Here is a 25,487-nt window from a genome sequence, read left to right on the forward strand (position 1 = left end):
GGAGCTGAGCGGAGCTCTACTGGCCCGACCCCGCGGGATGAGAAGACGGTTTGGCTCTCCGCAGCGGCCGTCGGAAAATACCCCTGGGGTTGGTAGGTAGGAGAGTGGGAGGAGGAGGAGGGGAAACGCGGCCCTACCCGACCCGCCGTCTCCTCCTCCGCCGCCCGCCGCTCGCCGTCCCGGAGGCTCCACCGCCTGGGCCTCCCAAGCCGCCCTTTCCCCGCCCCCCTAGCCCCTTACTCACGTGAGCGCGACTTCTTCCGCCCTCCGCCCCGCCCCCTGCCCGTCTCATAGGTCGGCGACCACGACGAGCGACCCTATTGGCCCAATACCGGGAAGCGAGGCGGAGCTTCCTCTTTCCGAGCCCTACTTGGGTTTTCAGGGCGCCTCAGGACTGTGCGCCTGCGCGAAGTGCACAGGCTGTGAGCTGGACCTCGGCTGCGCTCTGTATCTGGAGTTGGACAGGCGGCCGGGACTGGGGACTGTGGAAGCGGACTGGGTAGTACCTGTTGAGCCTAACAAAGGGTACAACCCCAGAGTACTGGTGCTTGAGCAAGGAATCTCCCTGCTTATCTTTCATGTGCAAGTCCTGTTTGAAAATCAGTACTTCTGGCCGGGCGCGGTGGCTCAAGCCTGTAATCCCAGCACTTCGGGAGGCCGAGACGGGCGGATCACGAGGTCAGGAGATCGAGACCATCCTGGCTAACACGGTGAAACCCCGTCTCTACTAAAATTACATAAAATTAGCCGGGCGAGGTGGCCGGCGCCTGTGGTCCCAGCTACTCGGGAGGCTGAGGCAGGAGAATAGCGTGAACCCGGGAGGCAGAGGTTGCAGTGAGCTGAGATCCGGCCACTGCACTGCAGCCTGGGCGACAGAGCGAGACTCCGTCTCAAAAAAAAAAAAAAAAGAAAGAAAGAAAGAAAATCAGTACTTCACAGCGTAATAAAATTCACTTGGCATTTATTGAGGACGCACGGTGTGTCAGGGATTGTGATGGGTCTTTATGTGGCTGTCTCATTTCAGCTTTACCACAAACCTGTGAGAATGGTACGATTTTTCTCATTTTATAAAGTAATTTAGCTTTATAAAATGAGTCTAGACCAGAATTCTAGACCAGAATCCAGTCTAGAAGTCAAAACTTTCGACTGCCAAGTGCTAAAACCACTGGTACAACATAGCTGCCTAAAGGCATTTAAGGCACACAAGAGGACAGAAATGCACAAGGTTATATCAGATTGTGATTCACAGATGAGATTTTTATTTTAACATCATTCAAAGGTGAAACACAGCAACAGCAATATAATGAAGTTTAAAGTCCCTGTCCTCAATGAATGTACAATGTAGTGGGGAACAAAAACAATGATTATTAAAGTGCTAGTTAAGTCTTATTTTTAAAGAGACCCTATCTTGTCCAGGCTGCAGTGCAGTGGCTATTCAGAGACGATCGTATCCTGGGCCTCGAACTTCTGGGCACAAGCTCTCCTACCACCTCAGCTTCCTGAGTAGCTGGGACTGTATGTAGCCATGCACCACCGCACCTGGCTCTTAAGACGTGATAATTTATAAAATAATTCTACAGCCTCTTCCTTTCTCTTCCCCTTTCTTTATTCCAACTGGCATATGCTCTTTTCCTGGTGAATGAGTCATCTACAGTGTTTTCTGGTGGATAATGCATCCCGATCAACCAGAGAAAAAACAGTAAGAAAAAGCTGTGTTCTGTTACAATCCCTCTGTGATTTGTCTAATACAACAGAAGTGGCTGTACCCCTGCAGAAAAAGAGTTTCGCTTCCTTTCTCCTTATACAGTTACAAAATATCCATTTCAAGATATTCAAAGAATAAAGTATTAGGGAGAAAGTAATACTTTCTCCCAACAAAACCACTTTTAACGTTTTGGTGCCCTTTCATGTATTTCTTGATTCATGTACACCCCAAATATTTATGTAAATCTTAACATACATTTTTAAATAAAATTGTACTATACAATCAGTACAACATGCCTTGGAGAATACAGACAAGCTGAAATAAAATTTTTTTTTTTTTTTTTTTGAGACGGAGTCTCGCTGTGTCGCCCAGGCTGGAGTGCAGTGGCCGGATCTCAGCTCACTGCAAGCTCCGCCTCCCGGGTTCACGCCATTCTCCTGCCTCAGCCTCCCCAGTAGCTGGGACTACAGGCGCCCACTACCTCGCCCGGCTAGTTTTCTGTATTTTAGTAGAGACGGGGGTTTCACCGTGTTAGCCAGGATGGTCTCGATCTCCTGACCTCGTGATCCGCCTGTCTCGGCCTCCCAAAGTGCTGGGATTACAGGCTTGAGCCACCGCGCCCGGCCAAAAAAAATTTTTTTTTTAAATAAAGGCCAGGCTCATGCCTGTAATTTTAACACTTTCGGAGGCCGAGGTGGGAGGATGGCTTGTGCCTAGGAGTTTGAGACCAGCCTGGGCAACATAGTGAGACCCTGTCTCTATGTTTTAATGAAAAACAAAAAACATGGCATTCTCAGCACCAATGTTAATACTTTACAGTATATCCTTGTGTGTGTGTGTATTTTTTTTTTCAAAATGAGATCACTTTAGTCATCTCCTTTTTCAATTAAAAATATCTACCTTATTTCAGTACATTTTCTTCTCACCTAATTTCTAGATCATATTCACATTTTCTGTCAACCTAAAGTTATTTTTACAGTTGGCTTTCTTAAATGAGTAATATTACAGGAAAATTTCCTCTCATATAATACCTAACTACAATCAAATATTCTGTTGACCAAATTATATTTTTCTACAACCAGTATTCCCAAATCAGTATCCAATTCAGGACCATAAATTCCATCTGGTTACATTCCTTGATTTTTTAATTATGGCACTTAAAAAAAATTAAAAGATTCTTGTTCACTGTAGAAATCAGGCCACTTGAAGTGCAAAATGTTTTTATCTGAGTGGTTGCTTCCTCATGAAGTCATTGAGCTTGTTCCTACAAGCCTTGTATTTCTTGAACAAGAAAGTTATATTGGAAGACTCAGTGGATTCAAGTCAAACATATCAGACTAGTACACCTCACAAGTGACAGGTTATACTTTATGTTTCATTATATTACATACAATGTGATGAATCTAACCTGTTAGATGTTATGTTAGATATATAACATTGTATCTACAATAGATGCAACATTTACGGTATCTTACAGAATTATGCTAATATTGACCACTGGATTAGTGATGATATACATGTTGTTTTTATCATCTAATTCATTTTAAAAATAGACTATAGTCTGTTTCAATGCCTACCAATGCTATATGTTGATATCCCACTCACAGAAAATGAATTTTGGTTTCCAAATATGCTCAACTTTTTTTCAGTAAGTGACTTTGTACCCAAGAAAATGTGGTTACAGTATATGAATGGAATGTGGGGCTGGTGTGAAATAAAGCAATGTAGTAGGCTGGAGCCAAAATAGGAAGGTCCTTGAATGCTAAAATAAGGAAACTGAAGTTCACTCTATAGACACACGGGTGCCCTTGGATATTTTAAAGGACAGTGACAATATTAGATTTGGGTTTTTTTTAAAGATCACTCTAGTAAAACTAGAGCAGGGAAAAGAGGAGGTTGATAGAATAGTTTGGAAGCTGCCTAAGATGAAGAAGGCATGAGCTAAGGAAGCAGGGGGAAAGAAGAAGGAACAGGGTTCCATGGGTATTTTACAAAAAAATATATTCAAATTTGCTGGTTCCTTCTTCGGCTCATTCAAATCTGTTTTTGAACCCTTCTATGTAAATTTTTCATTTTAGTTACTGTATCTTTCAGGTCCAGAATTTCATTTCAGCTTTTTTTTTTTTTTTTTGATAGAGTCTCACTCTGTCACCCAGGCTGGAGTGCAGTGGTGCAATCTCGACAAACTGCAACCTCCAACTCCCGGGTTCAAGTGATTCTCCTGCCTCAGCCTCCCCAGTAGCTGGGATCACAGGCACGCCACCATGCCCGGCTAATTCTTGTATTTTTAGTAGAGATGGGGTTTCACCATGGAGGCCAGGCTGGTCTTGAACTCCTGACCTCATGATCCGCCTGCCTTTGCCTCCCAAAGTGCTGGGATTACAGGAATGAGCCATCGCGCCTGACCTCAGCTCCCTTTTATTTCTCTTTAATGATAGTCTAATTTTATTCATACATTGTTCTTCTGACTTCATTCAGGTCTTCCTTTAGTCCTTTTTGTTTGTTTGTTTTTTTGGAGACAGAGTCTCTGTCACTTAGGCTGGAGTGCAGTGGCAGGAACTTGGCTCACTGCAACTTCCGCCTCCCAGGTTCAAGCGATTCTCCTGTCTCAGCCTCCCGAGAAGCTGAGATTACAGGGGTACGCCACCAAGCCTGGCTAATTTTTGTATTTTAGTAGAGACAGGGTTTCACCATGTTGGCCAGGCTGGTCTCGAACTCCTGACCTCAGGTGATCCGCCCGCCTTGGCCTCCCAAAGTGTTGGGATTACAGGCGTGAGCCACCGCGCCCAGCCCTGTTAGTTCGTTGAACTACTTCAAAATAGTTTTAAAGCCTTTGTCTATTAAGTCAGATATCTATCTTGGCTTCTGTGGAAATAGTTGGAGTTGATTTATTTTGTTCTTCTGAATAGACCATACTTTCCTGTTTCTTTCCATGTCCTGTGATTTTTTTTCTATTTTTGAGATGGAGTCTTGCTCTGTCACCCAGGCTGGAGTGCAGTGGTGCGATCTTGGCTCACTACAAGCTCCGCCTCCTGGGTTCACGCCATTCTCCTGCCTCAACCTCCCGAGTAGCTGGGACTACAGGCGCCCGCCACCACGACCGGCTAATTTTTGGAATTTTTAGTAGAGACGGGGTTTTACCATGTTAGCCAGGATGGTCTCGATCTCCTGACCTCGTGATCCACCCGCCGCGGCCTCCTAAAGTGCTGGGATTCCAGGCGTGAGCCACCGCATCCGGCTGTGATTTTTTTTTTTTTTTAATTTTATTTTTCAACTGGAGATGGGGTCTGTATTGCCCAGTAACAACCAATTAAGTGAGACTACAACCACATGCCTTTAAATTTTTCTACAACCAGTATTCCCAAATCAGTATCCAATTCAGAACCATAAATTCCATCTGGTTACATTCCTTGACTTTTTAATTATGGCACTTAAAATAATTAAATTTTAAATCCTTATCATTTGTTGTTGTTGTTGAAAACTGAACATTTGAATCTTATAATGTGGTGAATCTGAAAATAAGATTCTCCTTCTGCCCCCATGTTTGCTGGGCTTTTGTAATTGTCTCTGTGCTGGGGATCAGGATCAGCCTCGGGTAAAAGCTTAAGGTTTTCTTAGGTCTTTTCTTAGCTGTGTCTTTCCCTGGTTATATGCAGTAGGCTTCTACTTTCCCCTGCCTAAGTGATTGCTTTTGAATATCCTAATCCTTCAATATCTGACTCATAAATGGGGTAAAAGGGAAAGCAAACAAACAAAACAGGTGCTATTCCTTTAAAACCCTTGGAAAGAGGTTCACCTGGTGAGGGGTCAAAACAGTGGCAACTTGCCTCTGCACCTGCAGCTCAGTCATCAGCAACCAGAGTATCGACAGCCAGTATTTGGAGGACAAAGTTCTTACTGCCCACCCAGCCTCCAGCAAGCCGCACCAGGAATGTGGATACAGCTGCGTGCTACAGTTTTAAGTAACACTGAATGAGTAGCTGCTATCACATTAAAAGCTGACATAGACTGAAATTAACCTCTATTTACCAGCCCAGCTCTCCCTTGGAAGGTGTAACAGCATTCGAATAGACTCCAGAGTTCCAACAGTTACTTCAGAGAGTTGCTGCTGGTACAACTGTTGTCTAGGTGGAGAGGTGGATTCCTTGTGACTCCTACTCCATCTGAAAAATAGAAAAAAGAATGAAGAAAAGTGAACAGTAAATAAAACCTAAGGGACCCTGTGAGATACCATCAGGAGGACAAACATAATGAATTGTGAGAGTTTCAAAGGAGAAGAAAGGGCAGAATATATTGCAAGAAATCATGGTCAAAACTCTCCAAACTTTATGAACAACAATGGTGTACAAATCCAAGAAGTTTATCAGACTCCTGATAGGAAATACTAAGAAACCACCAAATATATTATAATTAAGCTGTTAAAAACCAAAAAAAAAAAAAAACAGAGAGAATCCTGAAAGCAGCCAGAGATGAGCAACTTGTCCCATACAAAGGATTGCAATAAGATTATCAGCCAATAAAGAATCCTCAGAGGCTCGAAAGAAAAAAAAAACTGTCATGGAAAAATCTATATCTGGCAAAATTGTTCTTCAAAAATGAGGGTGAAGTTAAGACATTTCCTGAGAAAGACAAGCCAAGGGAGTTTGTTATCACCAGCATTCCTGCCCCTCAAGAAATGCTAAAGAGAAACCGACAGGTTGAAATGCAAGTACACTCAATAGTAACTCAAAGCCATACAGAGAAACAGAGATTCCTAGTAAGTCAAATACACTGGCAACTATAAAAGCAAGTATTATAATTATGATTTGTAACTCCACTTTTTATTTTCTCTGATTTAAAAGTCAAATGCATAAGAAATATTTATGTGGGCTCGGCGCAGTGGCTCATGTCTGTAACCCAGCACTTTGGGAGGCCAAGGTGGGTGGATCACCTGAGGTCAGGAGTTCGAGACCAGCCTGACCAATATTGGTGAAACCCCATCTCTACTAAGAATACAAAAAAATTAGCTGGACGTGGTGGTGGGTGCCTGTAATCCCAGCTACTCAGGAGGCTGAGGCAGGAGAATCACTTGAACCCGGGAGGCAGAGGTTGCAGTGAGCTGAGACTGTGCCATTGCACTCCAGCCTGGGTGACAGAGCGAGAGACTGTCTCAAAAAAAAAAAAATTATGTTATTGGATATACAATGTATAAAATGTTGTCTGTGACATCAGTAACAGAAAGGAAAGGGCAGAGCTTTACATGAGCAGAGTTTTTGTATGCTATTGAAGTTACTTGGTATCAATTCAAATTATATTGTTATAACTTTTGGATGTTGAGTGTAATACCTATGGTAACCACTAATAAAATATCTATAGAATATACACACAAAAGGAAACGAGAGGGGAATCAAAAGTTTCATGATAAAAAAAAGATCAACGAAACACTAACAGAAAAAAGCAGTAATGGAGGAAATGAGAATTTAAAAAAGCATATAAAACCCAAATAGAGAAGTGACAGATATAAATCCCACCTTATCAATAATTACTTTAAATCTAAACGGTTTAAACTCTCCAATCTAAAGACAGTAGGAGTCAAGGCTGGGTACAGTGGCTCATGCCTATAATCCCAGCACTGTGGGAGGCCAGCACAGGCGGATCCCTTGATAGGACCGCATGCCTGTGGTCCCATCATGCCAAGGTCCCATGAGCCAAGACTGTGCCACCGCACTCCAGCCTGGGCAACAGAGTGAGACTCTGTCGGGGAGGGGAGGGGAGGAGAGGGGAGGGTCAAGTGTGGTGTTGCATACCTGTAGTCCCAGCTACTTTGGGAGGCTGAGGTGAGAGGACCACTTGAGCTCAGGAGTTCAAGGCTTCAGTGAGCTATGATTGTGCCACTACAATCCAGCCTGGGCGACAGAGTGAGACCCTGTCTCTAAAATTATATTTATTTTTTAAAAAGAAAGGGCAAATTAATTTTAAAAATACACACAGAGTCCACATGATCCAACTAAATACTATCTACAAGAGAATCACTTGACATCCAAAGACACAAATAGCTTGAAAATAAAAGGTTAGAAAAAGAGCCAGGTACAGTGGCTCACACCTGCAGTCCCAGTACTTAGGGAGAACAAAGGTAACTTGAGGCCAGGAGTTCAAGACCAGCCTAAGGAACATAGCAAGGCCTGGTGTCTACCAAAAAAAATTTTTTTCAATAATTTAAGGAAAAAGGGCTGGACACAGTGGCTCACGCCTGTAATCCCAGCACTTTGGGAGGCCAAGGTGGGCAGATCACGAGGTCAGGAGTTTGAGACCAGCCTGGCCAATATGGTGAAACCCCATCTCTACTAAAACCACAAAAATTAACTGGGCATGGTGGCGTGCACCTGTAATCCCAGCTACTTGAGAGGCTGAGGCAGGAGAATCGCTTGAACCCAGGAGGTGGAGGTTGCAGTGAGCCGAGACTGCACCACTGCACTTCAGCCTGGGCGACAGAGGAAGACTCTGTCTCAGAAAATAATAATAATTTACAAAAAGTAGGCGGGCGTGGTGGCAGGCGCCTGTAATCCCAGCTACTCTGGAGCTGAGGCAGGAGAATCACTTGAACCCGGGAGGCGAAGGTGGCAGTGAGCTGAAATGGCACCACTGCACTCCAGCCTGGGTGACAAATTGAGACTCCCTCTCAAATAATAACAACAACAATAATAATAATTTGATGAAAAAAGATATAACATGCAAATAGTTACTGAAAAAGAACTGATGTAGTTATACTACGATTAGACAAAATAGATTTTAAAATTTAAAAAGTTATGAGAGATAAAGACATCATATATTAATAAAAGGCTCATTACAACAAGATTATATAAAAATTGTAGGCATTTACCTAGCTAGGAACAGACTCTCAAAATACATGAAGCAAAAATGGACAGAATTAAAAGAATAAACAGTTCTACAATAATAGTGGGAGACTACAATACCCCATTTTCAATAATGGGGAGAAGAATCAGATAGAAGATAAGTGAGGAAATAGAGAACTAAATATCATAATAAACCAGCTATACTTAGAAGACATATACAGAACAATCCACCCAGCAAGAGCAGAATATACATTCTTCTCTAAAGTACATGAGGAATTCACCAGACTGTATGCCACAATTCAAGTTTCATAATATTTTACAAGATAACTATCATACAAAGTATCTTCTCGGACCACACAGATGAAGTTAGAAATTAACAACAGAAGGATAACTGGAAAAGTCACAAATATCTGAAAGTTAAACAACACTCTTAACCACTGGGTCAAAGAAGAAATCAAGGTCGGGCACGGTGGCTCACACCTGTAATACCAGCACTTTGGGAGGCCAAAGCGGGTGGATCACCTGAGGTCGGGAGTTGGAGACCAGCCTGAACAACATGGAGAAACCCCGTCTCCATGTCTTTAAATATAAAATTAGCCCGGCGTGGTGGCACATGCCTGTAATCCCAGCTACTTGGGAGGCGAAAGCAGGAGAATAGCTTGAACCCAGGAGGCGGAGGTTGCGGTGAGCCGAGATCACACCATTGCACTCCAGCCTGGGCAACAAGAACAAAACTCCATCTCAAAAAAAAAAAAAAAAAAAAAAACCCAAAAACAAAAGAAATCAAAAGGGACATTAGAAAATACATAGAAATGAATGAAAATAACACAACATACAAAACTTATCAGCTGTAGTGAAAGCAGTGATCAAAGGGAAATTTATTGTTGTAAATAACTACATTAAAAAGAGGGAAAGGCTGGGAGCAGTGGCTCACACATGTAATCTCAGCACTTTGGGAGGCTAAGGAGGGCGGATCACTTGAACTCCAGAGTTCAAGACCATCGAGCTTTATACACTTTATAAATGATTGAAGTAATAAACATTACGCATCTTTTACCACAATAAAAAGCCTCTCACCACCACCAAAAACGAAAAGAATGGACAGAAACCAGTAAACTGGATTGGCAAGGAAAAGAACTCTAGAAGGATCCTCAAGTTTTCCGGTCTGGATAGGAGATGAGATGAACTGGAGATAATTAAAAGGTACATTCACATCAGAACAATCAATTGGAGATCTCGTCCATGTAGCTGGCTGAGTTGTGAATGGTCAGCATGAAGTAGGTAACGGAAGCCATGGGAATGCAAGAGATTGCCCTAGGAAGAACTCCAAGGCAAGATCCCTGAAAAACATCCAAAAGTGAGGGGCGAGCGTTCTGCTCCTCGGGCTCCCGAGCAACGAGTCTACACTCCTAGGCGAGGACTTACCAAAGTTTAAGTGCAGAGGAGCCCCTCAGGCCCAAGGAGGCAGCGAAGCGTCTAGGCCCAGCTGCAGAAGAGCCGCTGAGACGGGGGTCCCGGGCAGCAGGTCCCTGCAAGGAGCACAAGGCCTGAGCCGCAGACGCTAACTAGCTACTGCACCTCGGGTAGTAGGCAGTAAAGCTAACGCCGACAGTACGGCGCCCTCCGTCCGCGCCCCGCCCACAACGCAGAAATTCCCTCTCGGGGCCCCCGTTGTCCTCCGAGCCTTCCGATTGGCGGAGAGGACCATGGGACCTGGAAGTTATCTTTGTCCGGCCAGAGCTGCCCTTCCGGTTCCGTTGGGTCCCCCTTTGGCTCGGGTTCCCTGCCCCTCCCCCTTCCCGGAGCCCCGAGGGGCCGGAGCTCCTGGCGGTGCCGGATCCTGACGGCGGCCTTCCCCCGGGTCTGTAAGTGCGGAGACGGCCGGAGCGCCGGGCTGGGGTGCGGGGTCTCTCAAAATGGAACCCCCCTGGGGCCCTGGATCAACCGGGACCTGCACTGGGATGGGAGCCGAGAGGCTGGCCTAGGCCCCTGGGGACTTGAGAAGCCCTTGGCCCGGCCCACGCTGCGCCCCGCCCCTTTCCTTTTCCTATGACTGGAGTGGGGAGCCTGAGGATGCCCCTGGGACCGCCTCCTAGGACCCCAGCTGAGGGCCCAGCAGTTGGCTTGGGGGCCTGACTCTGGCATGTTATAAGAAGTACCAGAGGTGTGAGGCCCTAATAAAATGAGCCTCGGGAGCCAGCTCAAGCCCAGGCATTCAGTGCCAGTACTTGAGAATCACTCTGAGTGCTAGGTTACCCTTTTGCTGGGGTTTTCCCCTATTTGGCGACTGGCCGCAGCACCTTTTATATTACTGGCGCTATGCCAGACACTGGAGATTCGCAAGATATTGTTCCAGTTTTCAGGATTAAGTTTGGGAGCGAGATCTGAATAAATAAGTACTCTTATGTGTGTGTATATATATATATGTATGTATCAGTCACATATGTGTTAATTGCTCAAGGGACAGTTGCTGAGAAGGCTTTAGAAAGAAAGTGATGTCTGAATTGTACTTGGAGAGAGTAAAGTGCTGAAGAGTTTTTCAGGGAAAACAACTGCAATACTGTGGAGAAATGAGCATAACTTGTATGGGAAGAGGAGGAAATGGGGGGATTCCTATGCACAGAATGGATATGAGACTGGGAAAGTCGACTGAGGTCCAGATGGTGAATGGTGTAATCCTAAAGGAGATGGGTAGTTTTTTGAAGAGTTCTGAACAGAAGATTGATATGGTCAGATTTGCACTGCAGGAAATCATTTTGTTCTGTAGAAAGCCCATAGAGAAGGGACTTTCTATTAACTGCATTTAGACTCTTTAGCTAAAACCTAGGAACTCTTATCGGAGATTCTTTTGAAGGAGTAATGGGATCAGCCTAGTGAAAGGCAAAGAATTCCTGAAATACAGTTAAAATGGTGTCATTGGTAAGAAGACAAGTATACTGGAGATGATTATGTCAAGACTCTGTAATTAACTGAATGCTGAAGAAGCGAGAGGGACCAAATCTAATTCTTAGGTTTTAGACCTCTGAGCTGAAGGAAGGTGATGCCATTATCAGAAATAAAGCCATGAGCTTAGTGTAGATTATGAATTCATTTTTTGGACATGTTGAATTAAAGGTCTAATGCGATAGACACATAGAGCTGTCCAGCATAGAGTTGGAAATGCAAATCTTTAGCTCAGCCTAAACATGGTAGCTAGAGGTAAAAGTTTGAGTTAGCATAGAAGTGGAAGCCATGGGAATAGCTGGCATCAGGAAGAGAATTTTGAAAAAGAAGGAAATTTGGGGGGGTAATGCTTACATTTTTGAAGCAGAAAGAGGAATTGGAGCTAGTAGTAGTAAGCGGAGTAGCAGAAACAGAGGTAGGCAATAAAGTGTAGGAGTGCGGGGTTACAGCAAGCAAGAAGGCCCAGAAATCAAGAGAAGGGAATTTCAAGGAGAGACCACTGGATCAATTCCTGCAGAGCATCTGGAGACTTGGGGGAGGGAAGAGTATTTCATTTCTTTATGAAGGGGTCATTAGTGACCTTTTAAAAAGCAATTTAGTGCAGTGATGAGGTGATACTCTATGAAATATTAGGCAGCTCAGTTGGTTTGGTGTTAAATGGGAATAAAAATAGGACATCTATAAAGGATTTCACAAAGAAAATTGACAGGCTTTATTTGTATATCTAACACATGCTTATAGGGTACATACCAGACATTGTTCTAAGCTCTTTAAAAATTAAATCATTTATTTTCCATAACAACACTATGAAATAAGTTCCTGTTGATAGGTGGGAACATTGAAGCAGAGTGGTTCGAGGTTACACAGAAAGTAGTTGAGCAGGGTTTTGATCCTAGGAAATAGGGCTCCAGAGTCCATGGTTTTACCCACTGCTCTATGCAGTGACTGAATATAGGAGCCAAAGGAGTGGGAAAAATTTAAGCAAAGAGAGGCTCATTGATAAGAATGGAGAGGCTTGGAAGGAGACCCAGGTTGAGAAGAAGGTAAGTAAAGGATTTATGTTTGATATGTTTTTTCTTTCTTTCTTCCTAAGTCTGTTTCTACTCTCTGCCAATTTAGGTTAATTTCTTCCACTCTCATGCTTTCATTTATCACTTACCATCTGTAATCAGATCTTTTCTTCATATTCAGCCAGTTCATGGATCCTCACCTTAATGTCATGCAGGCTCCTCTGGCTCAAGACCAGACTCATGATCATGCCCTCCAATATTCCCTGCTTTACTGAATGACACTCAGTCAGAGATATCCAGTTACTCAAACCAAATATCTTGGAGTCATCTTGACCATTTCTCCACATTGGTCACCAAGCCCATCAGTTCTTTGTTTGAAAAGTCTCTCAAATCTGTTTCCCCTCTCCATCCATATTATTGTTGTCTCTCTTCAGGCCCATGTCATTCTGTCTTGATCTGTTAGAGTAATCACCTACTAAAATGCTTCCTTGTCTCTATGTTTACTGTTCTTCAAGCCATTCTCCATAAAAAATTTTTTGGCTTATTGAAGTTTAGACAGTGCACAAGTGTAGGCTTCATGCATTTCAAGTGATAGGGAAGAAGCCCAGAATAGGTATTTTTTTTTTTTTTTTTTTTTTTTTGAGACGGATTCTCGCTGTGTCGCCCAGGCTGGAGTGCAGTGGCTGGATCTCAGCTAACTGCAAGCTCCGCCTCCCGGGTTTACTCCATTCTCCTGCCTCAGCCTCCCAAGTAGCTGGGACTACAGGCACCCGTCACCTCACCCGGCTAGTTTTTTGCATTTTTTTTTAGTAGAGATGGGGTTTCACTGTGTTAGCCAGGATGGTCTCGATCTCCTGACCTCGTGATCCGCCCGTCTCGGCCTCCCAAAGTGCTGGGATTACAGGCTTGAGCCACTGCGCCCGGCCCAGAATAGGTATTTTTGAGTACCTTGAATTGAGATTTAGTTTGGTTAAGTTTGGCCATTGGGGATTGGGATTTAGGGATTGTTAACATAGAGAGGTAATAAAACATTGAGAAACAGAAGACAGGCTTTTTGAAAAAACAGCAAAAAATTGGAGACTTAGCTTTGAAAGAGATACTTATCCTTATACAATTTAGTGAAGCCTCAAAGAACAGACCAGCAAAACAATGGTAGAAAACAGATCAATAGTTAAGTAATTTGCCCACTTCCACGTAACAGTTTTAAAAGAAGAACTAGTCCGGGTGCCATGTCTCATGCCTGTAATCCCAACACTTTGAGGGGTGGGAGGCTGAGTCATGAGAATCGCTTGAAGCTGGGAGGCCAAAGTTGCAGTGAGCTGAGATCACACCACTGCACTGCAGCCTGGGCAACAGAACGAGACTTGGTCTCAAAAAATTTAAAAAAAAAAATCAAAAGAAGAATTAAATCTGTATTCATCAACATAAATTGCTCTCAAAAACAATGAGTGAAAGAAGTAAGTTGCAAAACAATATGTTTAGTTTATGTATAAGAAACTTAATTACGTTATACTTTCTGTGGCTAGACATACAGAAGTATTGTTTTTAAAATGCCAGGAGGAGCCAGGCACAGTGGCTCATGCCTATAATCTCAGCACATTGGGAGGCCAAGGCGGGTGGATCACTTGAGGTCAGGAGTTCAAGACCAGGCTGGCCAACATGGGGAAACCGCGTCTCTACTAAAAATGCAAAAATTAGCCGGGCTTGGTGGTGCGTGCCTGTAATCCCAGCTACTCAGGAGGCTGAGGCAGGAGAATTGCTTGAACTCGGGAGGTGGAGGTTGCAGTGAGCCAAGATTGCACCACTGCACTCCAGGCTGGGCAACAGAGCAAGACTCCGTTTCAAAAAATAATAAATAAATATATAAATAAATAAACAAAATACAGGGAGGGAGAGTCAGGAAGGATCAAACTTAAACTGAATACTGAGTGGTAGGCAGTTGAGAAGGAATTACGTGTAAAATCTTCAAAAATTTTTCAAGAAGAATATATTCTGTATATATTACTTAAAAGTTGAAACAAAAGCTTGAGAACTTGGAGAGTACTGTGTCATGAAAGTTACCTAAAAGAAGAAGAAGATTAAAGTTTATAGAGAGAAAGGCTGTAGTATAATAAAGCCTCTTTAGAAAAAGAACATATGTCAATGAGGGACAAAGATTTCCAAGTAGTTGTGAGTGGTAAGTTGAAAGATAAGGGCACTTTTATGAGACAGGTGAGGAAGCAAACTGATACATAGCTTAGGAATTTATTGTACAGATAGAAAAATTTTACTTGCCGGTAGTCATTAGAAGCATTTGAGAAAAGAAACTATTTTCTCACTGCCTATAGTATAACAATGAACATTGTCCTACCTGGAATATTCAGTAAATAGTCCTTTTTTACTATTCCCATTTGAACAAAGGGAAAATTTCAAATTAGTTATAATTGTGGAAGGATTGTATAAATATAAGTGAAGAGGAAGTGAGAATATTCCCATTACATTGATGTTTGAGAAATATCATTCAAAACTTGCTAATAGAAACTCAACAGTATTCAGATTTAATCTCAGTAACCAAGGCAATAGATAATAAAGACCTGAACTATGGCAGTGATGTAAGAATGGAGGAGTGAGGAGTTAGTGATCAGTCTGAGGAAAGAATCAACAAAATATGATGACTGTGTCTCTAATCTACCTGATCAGTTCTTTACTTTCCTTCAGTTACAAGAAGCTTGACAATAATCTAGAATTATGTGAGTGATTTTTATTACTATTTTGAGTAATTACTGCTATACTTAGATGTTACCTACAGTTGGGGATTGTGAAATCAAATATATTCATAATATTTATTTTCTGCTTTATTTGCAAATGGCATTAAGTTTCAGTCCACAAAGATAAATACACAAAAGATGGATAATAATATAAAGTAAAATAGATGAGAAAGGTATAATAAGGATAAGGGCATAACACGCAATCAGGAATATGACTAATACATATATGCTTGCCATTTAAGTCTTCTAATTTCATGAAAATTTGGCTTGAAGTTATAACTTTTGTTTTTAAACATAAACCTTTTTTTGAAGCATAACAAAAACAAAAATATACAAGTCGTAAGTGTGAGCTCAATGAATTTTCTTGGCCTGTGTTTATGATACTGAATGTAAGAAAGGAAATCTGAGAGTTACACAATTAATATTATCCTTGAGATAAAACCATACCAGCCAGGCAGGGTGGCTCACGCCTGTAATCCCAGCACTTTGGGAAGCCGAGGCAGACAGATAGACTACCTGAGGTCAGGAGTTGAAGACCAGCCTGGCCAACATGGTGAAACTCTGTCTCTACTAAAAATACAAAAATTAGGCCTGGTGCAGTGGCTCCTGCCTGTAATTCCACCACTTTGGGAAGCTGAAGCGAGCAGATTACCCGGGTCAGGAGTTCGAGACCAGCTTGACCAACATGAAGAAACCCCATCTCTACTAAAAATACAAAATTAGCTGGGCATGGTGGCACATGCCTGTAATCGTAGCTACTGGGGAGGCTGAGGCAGGAGAATCACTTGAATCTGGGAGGCGGAGGTTGCGGCAAGCCCATTGTGCTTTGGCCTGGGTGACAAGAGCGAAACTGTGTCTCAAAAAAAAAAAAAAAAAATTAGCTGGGCATGGTGGCAGGCACCTGTAATCCCGGCTACTCAGGAAGCTGAGGCAGGAGAATCGCTCGAACCCAGGAGGCAGAGGTTGCAGCAAGCCGAGATCACGCCATTGCACTCCAACCTGGGCAACAAGAGCGAAACTCCATCTCAAAAAAAGAAAAAAAAAACTGTACCTAGGTTAGTAGTTTCATACCTGGATTTTGGCATCATGCCGTGTATACACAAGTACCAGATCTAACACTTAACACTTTCAACCTCTGTTAGGGTTTACAAATTATTTATGTTTTCTAAACTTAGTTTCCTCATATACAAAATCTGGGATAATGGTAATACCTACCTGTAGAAATTGTCATGATTAAATGGGTTTATTTATTTATTTATTTATTGAGATAGGATCTGGCTTTGTCACCCACACTGGAGTGCAGTGGCATGATCATGGCTCACTGCAATCTCTGCCTCCTGGGCTCAAGCCATCCTCCCACTTCAGCCTCCCAAAAAGCTGGGACTACAGGCACACGCCACCACGCCCAGCTAATTTTTGTAATTTTTGTAGAGATGGGGTTTCACCATGTTGGCCAGGCTGGTCTCGAACTCCTGAGCTCAAGCAGTATGCCCACTTCAGCCTCCTAAAGTGCTGGAATACAGGCATGAGCCACTGTGCTCAGCCTAAATGGGTCAATTTAGGTATAACATCTATACCTGAAAAGTAGCAAGGAAGATTAGGTATCATTTCTCTTATTTTTAAATAAAATTAAGACAGTTCATAAGAAATTTTTTTTAACTATTAAAAAAAAATTTTAAGTATTTAAAACAGGCTCATACCTGTAATCCTGGTACTTTGGGAGGCCTTGTGGGAAGACTGCTTGAACCCAGGAGTTTTAGGTTACAGTGAGATTTGATTATGCCACTACACTCCAGCCTAGGCAACACAGCGAGACCCTGTCTCTACAAAAAATAAAAACATTAGCCAGGTGTGGTGGTGTGCCGGGCGCAGTGGCTCAAGCCTGTAATCCCAGCACTTTGGGAGGCCGAGACGGGCGGATCACGAGGTCAGGAGATCGAGACCATCCTGGCTAACACGGTGAAACCCCGTCTCTACTAAAAAATACAAAAAACTAGCCGGGCGAGGTGGCAGGCGCCTGTAGTCCCAGCTGCTTGGGAGGCTGAGGCAGGAGAATGGCGTAAACCCGGGAGGCAGAGCTTGCAGTGAGCTGAGATCCGGCCACTGCACTCCAGCCCGGGCGACAGAGCGAGACTCTGTCTCAAAAAAAAAAAAAAAAAACATTAGCCAGGTGTGGTGGTGTGCACCTGTAGTCCTGGCTACTCAGGAGGCTGAGGCAGGACGATTGTTTGAGCCTTGGTGCCAAGACAGCAGTGAGCTATGATTACGCCACTGCACTCTAGCCTAGGTGACAGATGACAGAGTGAGACCTTGTCTCAAAAAAAAAAAAAAAGATAAAATTTGGTTTTATATTGCCAAAACTATTTTGGAAACAAACCCTAGAACGAAAGCTCTCCCTAGGCACTGAAAAGAAGATATCATGATAATGAAGAGCATCTGTATCATACTCTAGTAATAATTTCATGGGGGAACATTAAGAACTCATTATTATTCTGTTTTTTGTTAAATGAGCTGTATAAAGTATAACAAACCATTGGTCCTTACCCTCAAATAACTAACAGTCTATTGGAAAGAGAAAGTAGTGAAAGGAAACAATTAAGGGATAAGATGTGAGGCCTGGAAATAATTTATCAAAGGGAGACAATAGAGTGGGCTGACACATCCTAGGGAAAACATCCTTTAAAAAAACAATAAATTTTGTTCACATTCTTAGACTACAGCAGACAGATCAAAGTAAACACTTCCCTGAACTATCCAGTTGGCTGCTCTTGTTGATAATTTTCTTGAGAACTGATGGATAGTGAGCATAGTCATGCATCACTTAATAACTGTGATGCGTTTTGAGAAATGCGTCGTTAGGTGATTTCATCATTTTGTGAACATCACGGAGTATACTTAATGCAAACCTAGATGGTATAGCCTACTACACACCTAGGTTGTATGATACAGCCTGTTGCCCTTTGGTTATAAACCTGTACCACATGTTACTATACTGAATACTGTAGGCAACTGTAACACAATGGTAAGTGTTTGTGTATCTAAATATAGAAAAGGTACAGTAAAAATATGGTATTATAGTCTATGGGACCATCATTGTATATGCAGTTCATTGTTGAACAAAACACTGTCATATGACACATGACAGCTGCTCATCTTTAGAGCAAGGAACAATTGTCTCTGAGGATACCTGTCTAAAGCATTGTGAGTACTGTCATAATATAGGTAGAAGCAATGAATGCTTATTTTGGGGTGTGAGAAGGAAAATACTGATCTGAGGGTTTCATAGGCACCTTCAAAACCAGCTACATGCTAAAAAAGAATGCCACTTTTGTGTGGCCGCTTGAAAAAGTCATTTTTACAACTCTGGTTACAAATTGGAACATTCACCACTCCAAATCCAAAATGAATATTTTAAGCTACTGCAGTTGCTAAAAGGGACCAATGATAATACTTTTGCTGCTGTAAGTTACTGACATTTTCCCTGTATATCTTCTAGATTTTCCCTTCGTAGTTAATACTCAGTTTCTTTTCTCTGATGTTTCATTTGCTTGTCTACATCACTCCTCTCTCATTGCAGTTTTTGTATTTATTGTGATTATTATTGGTACATTCAAAATGTCATACAAGGGGAAAGCTTATGCTTTGTTTATATTTTTATTAATATACTTATTATTTTACTGGTGCCACACCAGCTCCCCTCCTAAATTTCACCTCTCTTTTTTTTTTTTCTTTTTTTTTGAGACGGAGTCTTGCTCTGTCACCTAGGCTGGAGTGCAGTGGCACAATCTTGGCTCACTGCAACCACCACCTCCCAGGTTCAAACAATTATCCTGCCTCAGCCTTCCGAGTAGCTGAAACTACAGGCGCCTGCCACCATGCCTGGGTAATTTTTTGTATTTTTAATAGAGACGGGGGTTTCACCGTGTTAGCCAGGATGGTCTCGATCTCCTGACCTCGTGATCTGCCCGCCTTGGCCTCCCAAAGTGCTGGGATTACAGGCGTGAGTCACTGTGCCCTGCGGGTCACCTCACTTTCAATGCCATTCTCATTCAAATGAACTCCTAAATTTAGAATCTTTACACATTCCTTTTATTCATTCTCTATATCCGGTCAGTTACCAAGTGCTTTGAAATATCTTTTGTTATTTTTCCTTTCTTCTTCTTCCCATTTTTATTTCTTTCTAGGCCATCATGGCCTCAGACCTGTAATGCTTCTGCAGACACTAAGCTGGTTTTCCTAACAACAGTTCTTCCTTACCACTGTCAAACTAATCTGATAGATTCAACTAATGCAAACTGAGCACTTGCTGTGTGTTTAGTGCAATATTAGGTGATAGGAATAGACACTGATTTGAACAGAAGAGGGTTTGGCCAGTAATGGGACAAGCAATGTAGCTGCAATAAGTATAATATAATTCAAAGCAAAAGGAAAGAATATTTTGTCTTAGAAGATGCAAGTTCCCAGCATTAGTTGGAGATGCTTTCCCCTAATACCATGAAACTTGGAGTTTGGATGGGAAGGAATAAGTATTTGATAAAGTGTGTTGACTGTTACAATAGAAGTATGCAATGGGCCCAGTAGAGACAATTCTACTGTATTAAATGGTCAGGGAAGGGCCTCTCAGAGAAAATAAGGGAGTCAGAATTGTTTAGAAAGTGGTGTTTTTGTTTGTTTGTTTTGTTTTGTTTTGTTTAGACAGAGCCTCCCCAGGCTGGAGTGCAATGGCGCAATCTCGGCTCACTGCAACCTCTACCTCCCAGGTTCAAGTGATTCTCCAGCCTTAGCCTCCTGAGAAGCTGGGACTACAGGCACGTGCCACCACACCTGGGTAATTTTTGTATTTTTCATAGAGACAGAGTTTCAGTGTGTTGGCCAGGCTAGTCTCGAACTCCTGGCCTCGTGATCCACCCACCTCAGCCTCCCAAAGTGCCGGGATAACAAGCATGAGCCACCAAGCCCAGCTTGTTTTTTTTGTTTTGTTTTTAAATGTAGTTTTGCTCTTGTTGCCCAGACTGGAGTGCAGTGGTGCAAGTTGGGTCACTGCAACCTCTGCCTCCCGGGTTCAAGTGATTCTCCTCCCTCAACTTCCCGAATAGCTGGGATTACAGGCATGTGCCACTACACCCAGCTAATTTTGTATTTTTAGTAGAGACGGGGTTTCTCCAAGTTGGTCAGGCTGGTCTCGAACTCCCAACCTCAGGTGATCCACCTGCCTTGGCCTCCAGAAGTGCTGGGATTACAGGCGTGAGCCACCATGCCTGGCCTAAAAAGTAGTGTTTTAAACTAAGGAAACAAGTATCATTAGGTCTGGAGCCAAGAGAGTGCTGTTATGTATCAGGCACTAAGGAATAAGAATAAAACCTAGACTCCGCCATCAGGAGCTGATATTCATTGTTACCGAAGTTCAGGCACCAAGGAATAAGAATAAAACCTAGACTCTGCCATCAGGAGCTGATATTCATTGTTATAGAAGTTCAGGCACCAAGGAATAAGAATAAAACCTAGACTCTGCCATCAGGAGCTGATATTCATTGTTATAGAAGTTAAGATGATAAAGATTGAACTTTGGGATCCAGATGTGGCCAGGAGAAGCTGGTTGTCTCATCTGACTCTGAACTAAGGGGGTTGATTAATACATAAAATTCAGTGAATTTCTTGATGCACTGAGATGATAGAGCTATATCTCAAAGACAGACCTAACATATCTACCATTAATCTCATAAAAGACTGGTATATATATATATATATGTGTGTGTGTGTGTGTGTGTGTGTGTGTGTATATATACATAAAGAGAATGTCACTTCATTATGTCATTGGTTTACAGTGACTGGTGGACTGGAATTATCGTGTTGGCATGGCAAATTTATCTTTTCCCTTGAGAGAGACAAATGGGAAGCCAGGTTATGAGAAAATCATTTATGAGAGTAGGGAATCAGAATGTGGAGACTTTCTCCAAAGGAATTGCTATATAAAGGAATCAGTATGCGGACAGTTTGGGGAAAGATACCTTCTCCATTGTTGAATGGGTTTTTCCAGTGTTTACCTTAATTATGATTGGGTTTGGTTAATCAGTTTGTATTCAAGAGGTTAGTCTTCATCCAGGAGACAATGGGAAGTCACTGAAGGAGTTTAGGCAGGGTGGGGTATAATCAGATCTCTGTTTTTGAAAGATGTGGTGGTGTGAAAACTGTATTAGAGGGAACATAAGAAGGAAGCCAAGGCAACATTTATAAATCAGTTCTAGTAGTCCACATAATGAGTAATGATTGATAAATAGGGATAAAGTTTAAAGAACAGAATCTAATAGGGATTGATTTGATTTATGTTACTGCTACTCAGATTCCCACCATATAGCTCATCTGGTTTTTCTGCATCAAGTATTTTATTTTCTATATCAAGAAATGTTCCTTAAAACAGAGTTTAGGCCGGGCGCGGTGGCTTACGCCTGTAATCCCAGCACTTTGGGAGGCCGAGGTGGGCGGATCATGAGGTCAGGAGATCGAGTCCATCCTGGTGAACAAGGTGAAACCCTGTCTCTAGTGAAAATACAAAAAAAATTAGCCGGGCGTGGTGGTGGGCGCCTGTAGTCCCAGCTTCTAGGGAGGCTGAGGCAGGTGAGTGGCATTAACCCGAAAGGCAGCGGAGCTTGCAGTGAGCAGAGATCGCGCCACTGCACTCCAGCCTGGGCGACAAAGCCAGACTCCGTCTCCAAAAAAAAAACAGAGTTTAGATTTTTCCAGAATAGACAGGACAAAGAACTTTGTCTTTGCCTAAACATTGTCCCATTAGGTCTGTGACTTTCATTTTATTGCAGGAACACTTGTATGAGTAAGTTCCTATCAATTTAAACAGAAAAAGGTTTGACCAGGAATTGGGCAAGCAGTGTCAGTGTAGTTGTTTAAAATACAGAGCAAAGAAAAAGAGCAAAGGAACCCGTGTTTGCTGTAGGTTCCCTCTTCTTCAGAGACCAGATTTTACTGAATGATTCTAGAGAGGAGAAAATCTCCATATTAGAGTTCTGAAGTGAGAAGGCAATTAATCTTGTCTTAGAAGAAGCAGGTTCACAGTTTTATACAAAATAAGATGATTATTTCATCTTTACTTGTGTGGGTTATGTTTTAGTTTACTTTAGAAACCTGATAGAATTCTCATTTGAAAAGTTAAAAGATACTCTTGGACTAGCCCAAGCACTATTCTTGTATTAAGTATCTTTAAAAGTTGAATGAATGCCAAGCTATTTACACAAATACAAGTCCACTCTTTAGGTGCACTTGGCACTTGATGTTGGTAAGGAGTAATTTTTAACAGCCTTTGAAACCTGTTATAGTGGCTTCTCTTTTCAAGGAAGATTTCATTTAGATGCATACAAAACAGATATGACAACACAGATTTGTTTTTGGAAGGTAGATCCAGCTTTCTTAATTGTTTGAATTTCCTTAAATTCAACCTTTTTACATTTCTGTTCTTTAGGTCTGCCAAAATGTCTGAAAGATCAGATCTCCTTCACTTCAAGTTTGAAAATTATGGAGATTCAATGTTACAAAAAATGAACAAATTAAGAGAAGAGAATAAATTTTGTGATGTTACAGTTCTCATAGATGATATTGAGGTACAGGGACATAAAATTGTGTTTGCTGCAGGTTCCCCCTTCTTAAGAGACCAATTTTTACTGAATGATTCCAGAGAGGTGAAAATCTCCATATTACAGAGTTCCGAAGTGGGGAGACAATTGCTCTTATCCTGTTATAGTGGTGTGCTGGAATTCCCTGAGATGGAACTGGTAAATTACTTGACTGCTGCAAGTTTTCTCCAGATGAGCCACATTGTAGAACGGTGCACACAGGCCCTGTGGAAGTTTATAAAGCCAAAACAACCAATGGATAGTAAAGAGGGATGTGAACCACAGAGTGCTTCTCCCCAGTCAAAAGAACAGCAGGGAGATGCCAGAGGCTCCCCAAAACAGGACTCACCTTGTATTCATCCATCTGAAGACAGTATGGATATGGAGGACAGTGATATTCAGATTGTTAAGGTAGAATCTATTGGGGATGTATCAGAGGTTAGAAGTAAAAAAGATCAGAACCAGTTTATTTCTTCTGAACCCACTGCTTTACATTCATCAGAGCCCCAGCACTCCCTGATAAATTCAACTGTGGAAAACAGAGTAAGTGAAATAGAACAAAACCATCTCCACAATTATGCCCTTTCTTATACAGGCAGTGATAACATCATCATGGCCTCAAAAGATGTCTTTGGCCCTAATATTCGAGGTGTAGACAAAGGCCTACAGTGGCATCACCAATGCCCAAAGTGTACCAGGGTGTTTCGTCACCTGGAGAACTACGCCAACCATTTAAAAATGCACAAACTCTTTATGTGTCTACTCTGCGGCAAGACTTTTACTCAGAAAGGCAACCTTCATCGACACATGCGTGTGCATGCCGGAATTAAACCTTTCCAGTGTAAAATCTGTGGGAAAACCTTTTCTCAGAAGTGTTCCTTACAGGATCATCTTAACCTTCACAGTGGAGATAAGCCCCATAAGTGTAACTATTGTGATATGGTTTTTGCACATAAACCAGTTTTGAGGAAACACCTTAAACAGCTGCATGGCAAAAACAGCTTTGATAATGCCAATGAGAGAAATGTACAAGACCTCACAGTGGATTTTGATTCTTTTGCATGTACAACAGTCACAGACTCTAAAGGGTGTCAGCCACAACCCGATGCAACACAGGTCCTGGATGCAGGTAAACTGGCCCAAGCTGTCCTGAACTTAAGAAATGATAGTACTTGTGTGAATTGAGTAGGGGCTTCATGCTCACAACTCGAACTGACTGAGAATGTGGCAATAGTCTCGGTCTTTTTAGGAGTGATTTTGCTAGTTTGACTTCTCCAAAGCCTCTGTGTAGGTGGTAGGGAGTGAGTCAAAGCACTAATAGACCAGGCAACTTACCACTTGGAGTGGATTTGCCTTACTTTTGCCCTCTCCCATTTTCTGTTTTGAGTTATTTATCTTGTAAAGTCTGTTTTCCTTTCCCAAGGAATAATTCCTTTTGTCTACCTAACATTGACTTATGTCTTAGACTGACACTGTTTTAGGCTTTTCACTAGGCACATTCCGAAGGTACCAACAAGTTAATAACATCACCTACTTTCCACTAATAGATGCTATGCTAAGAGAAGTGAATAATCTTTCTTTGGTAGAAAATAGGCTGAGATATAAGGCGACATTGCTATTGACCTGAAAATGTGGTAGAACTTCTGGTTGCCTATTGATTATTCCTCCATGTCTGATAAATGAATCTGCTTCCTACCATTTGTACTTGTCTTGGAGCTGGCTATAAAGAAGTATGCTGGTTTGTTATATACCTTTTTTAACAGTATCATAGCCCAATTTCATCTCATTGAATTGTTCAAATACACTAGAGTACCCTCTCTTGAGGAACACCTGCAGGCAGATAGTTAGGGATGACCATGAGGAGCATAATCAACAGGGATAGAAGTACACTTATACAACAGCACTTACATGGGATGTTTCTCTCTGGTAGTATGTCCCATAAGAGGCCATATGCTTTTATATATATATATGGTTTTTTTTTTTGAAACAGAGTCTCGCTCTGTCGCCCAGGCTGGAATGCAGTGGTGCGATCTCGGCTCACTGCAAGCTCCGCCTCCCGGGTTCATGCCATTCTCCTGCCTCGGTCTCCTGAGTAGCTGGGACTACAGGCACACGCTGCCACACCTGGCTAATTTTTTGTATTTTTAGTAGAGACGGGGTTTCACCATGTTAGCCAGGATGGTCTCGATCTCCTGACCTCGTGATATGCCTGCCTGAGCCTCCCAAAGTGCTGGGATTACAGGCGTAAGCCTCTGCACCCGGCCCATCTGCTTATAATTAATGTGTAATTTGTTGATGCTTTTGAGATCAGGACTGCTCCAGGCACACTAAAAATGTGCTAAAGTATAATGGGCTCTCCAAAAAGAGTCTATTTGGGAGTCTCTGAATTTTGTTTCAGAGTTTAGCCATCAGAAAGGTGAATTTGGCCATCAGAGTTTTGTCCTGTGCACCATAAAAGTCTCTGAATTTTCATTTCCTCGTGTACCTTAATTTCTAAAATGGATGATAAAAGTTAGGTTGGACACAGAAAGGGCAATCACATTTCTGTATACAGATATTCCTCTTAAAGGTACACTGTCCCACCTTGCTGCCTTTGATTGATTGCAAATACAAAGTTAATTTTCAAA

At 42.3% G+C, this 25,487-nt stretch overlaps 3 protein-coding genes across 8 annotated transcripts in view; 2 read left to right on the plus strand and 1 right to left on the minus strand.

Annotated features, from left to right (window-relative positions):
• RABGAP1 (RAB GTPase activating protein 1) overlaps positions 1-10,199 on the minus strand; it is a 190,437-nt gene extending 180,238 nt beyond the window's left edge. The window contains exons 1-2 of one of the 3 annotated variants that reach the window (XM_023217195.1): positions 9,964-10,199; positions 5,735-5,868 (exon numbers count right to left, since the gene is read on the minus strand). The gene's annotated coding sequence lies outside the window, so the exon portion shown is untranslated. Of the gene's footprint in view, positions 1-137; positions 223-5,734; positions 5,869-9,963 lie in introns of those variants that run through there. The other 2 variants (XM_023217193.1, XM_023217196.1) reach the window with 2 other exon arrangements.
• On the plus strand, positions 1-24,874 carry ZBTB26 (zinc finger and BTB domain containing 26). Of its 4 annotated transcripts, none has more exons than XM_023217206.2 (2): positions 1-92; positions 22,710-24,874. In XM_023217206.2, exon 2 carries the CDS (start codon positions 22,720-22,722, stop codon positions 24,043-24,045), a length of 1,326 nt encoding a protein of 441 aa, XP_023072974.1. In that variant the 5' UTR covers positions 1-92; positions 22,710-22,719; the 3' UTR covers positions 24,046-24,874. The 4 variants fall into 4 exon arrangements, with proteins under 4 accessions (XP_023072974.1, XP_023072975.1, XP_023072971.1 ...); XM_023217207.2 differs by lacking the exon at positions 1-92 and adding an exon at positions 10,251-10,403; XM_023217203.2 differs by lacking the exon at positions 1-92 and adding an exon at positions 10,285-10,399.
• The window catches only part of ZBTB6 (zinc finger and BTB domain containing 6), a 23,668-nt gene continuing 8,502 nt past the window's right edge, over positions 10,322-25,487 (plus strand). Inside the window, exon 1 of the mRNA XM_031934128.1 lies at positions 10,322-10,403. The gene's annotated coding sequence lies outside the window, so the exon portion shown is untranslated. The remainder of the gene's footprint in view (positions 10,404-25,487) is intronic.

Source organism: Piliocolobus tephrosceles, chromosome 14 (genome assembly GCF_002776525.5).
Source record: "Piliocolobus tephrosceles isolate RC106 chromosome 14, ASM277652v3, whole genome shotgun sequence".
In the NCBI taxonomy this organism is placed as follows: domain Eukaryota; kingdom Metazoa; phylum Chordata; class Mammalia; order Primates; family Cercopithecidae; genus Piliocolobus; species Piliocolobus tephrosceles.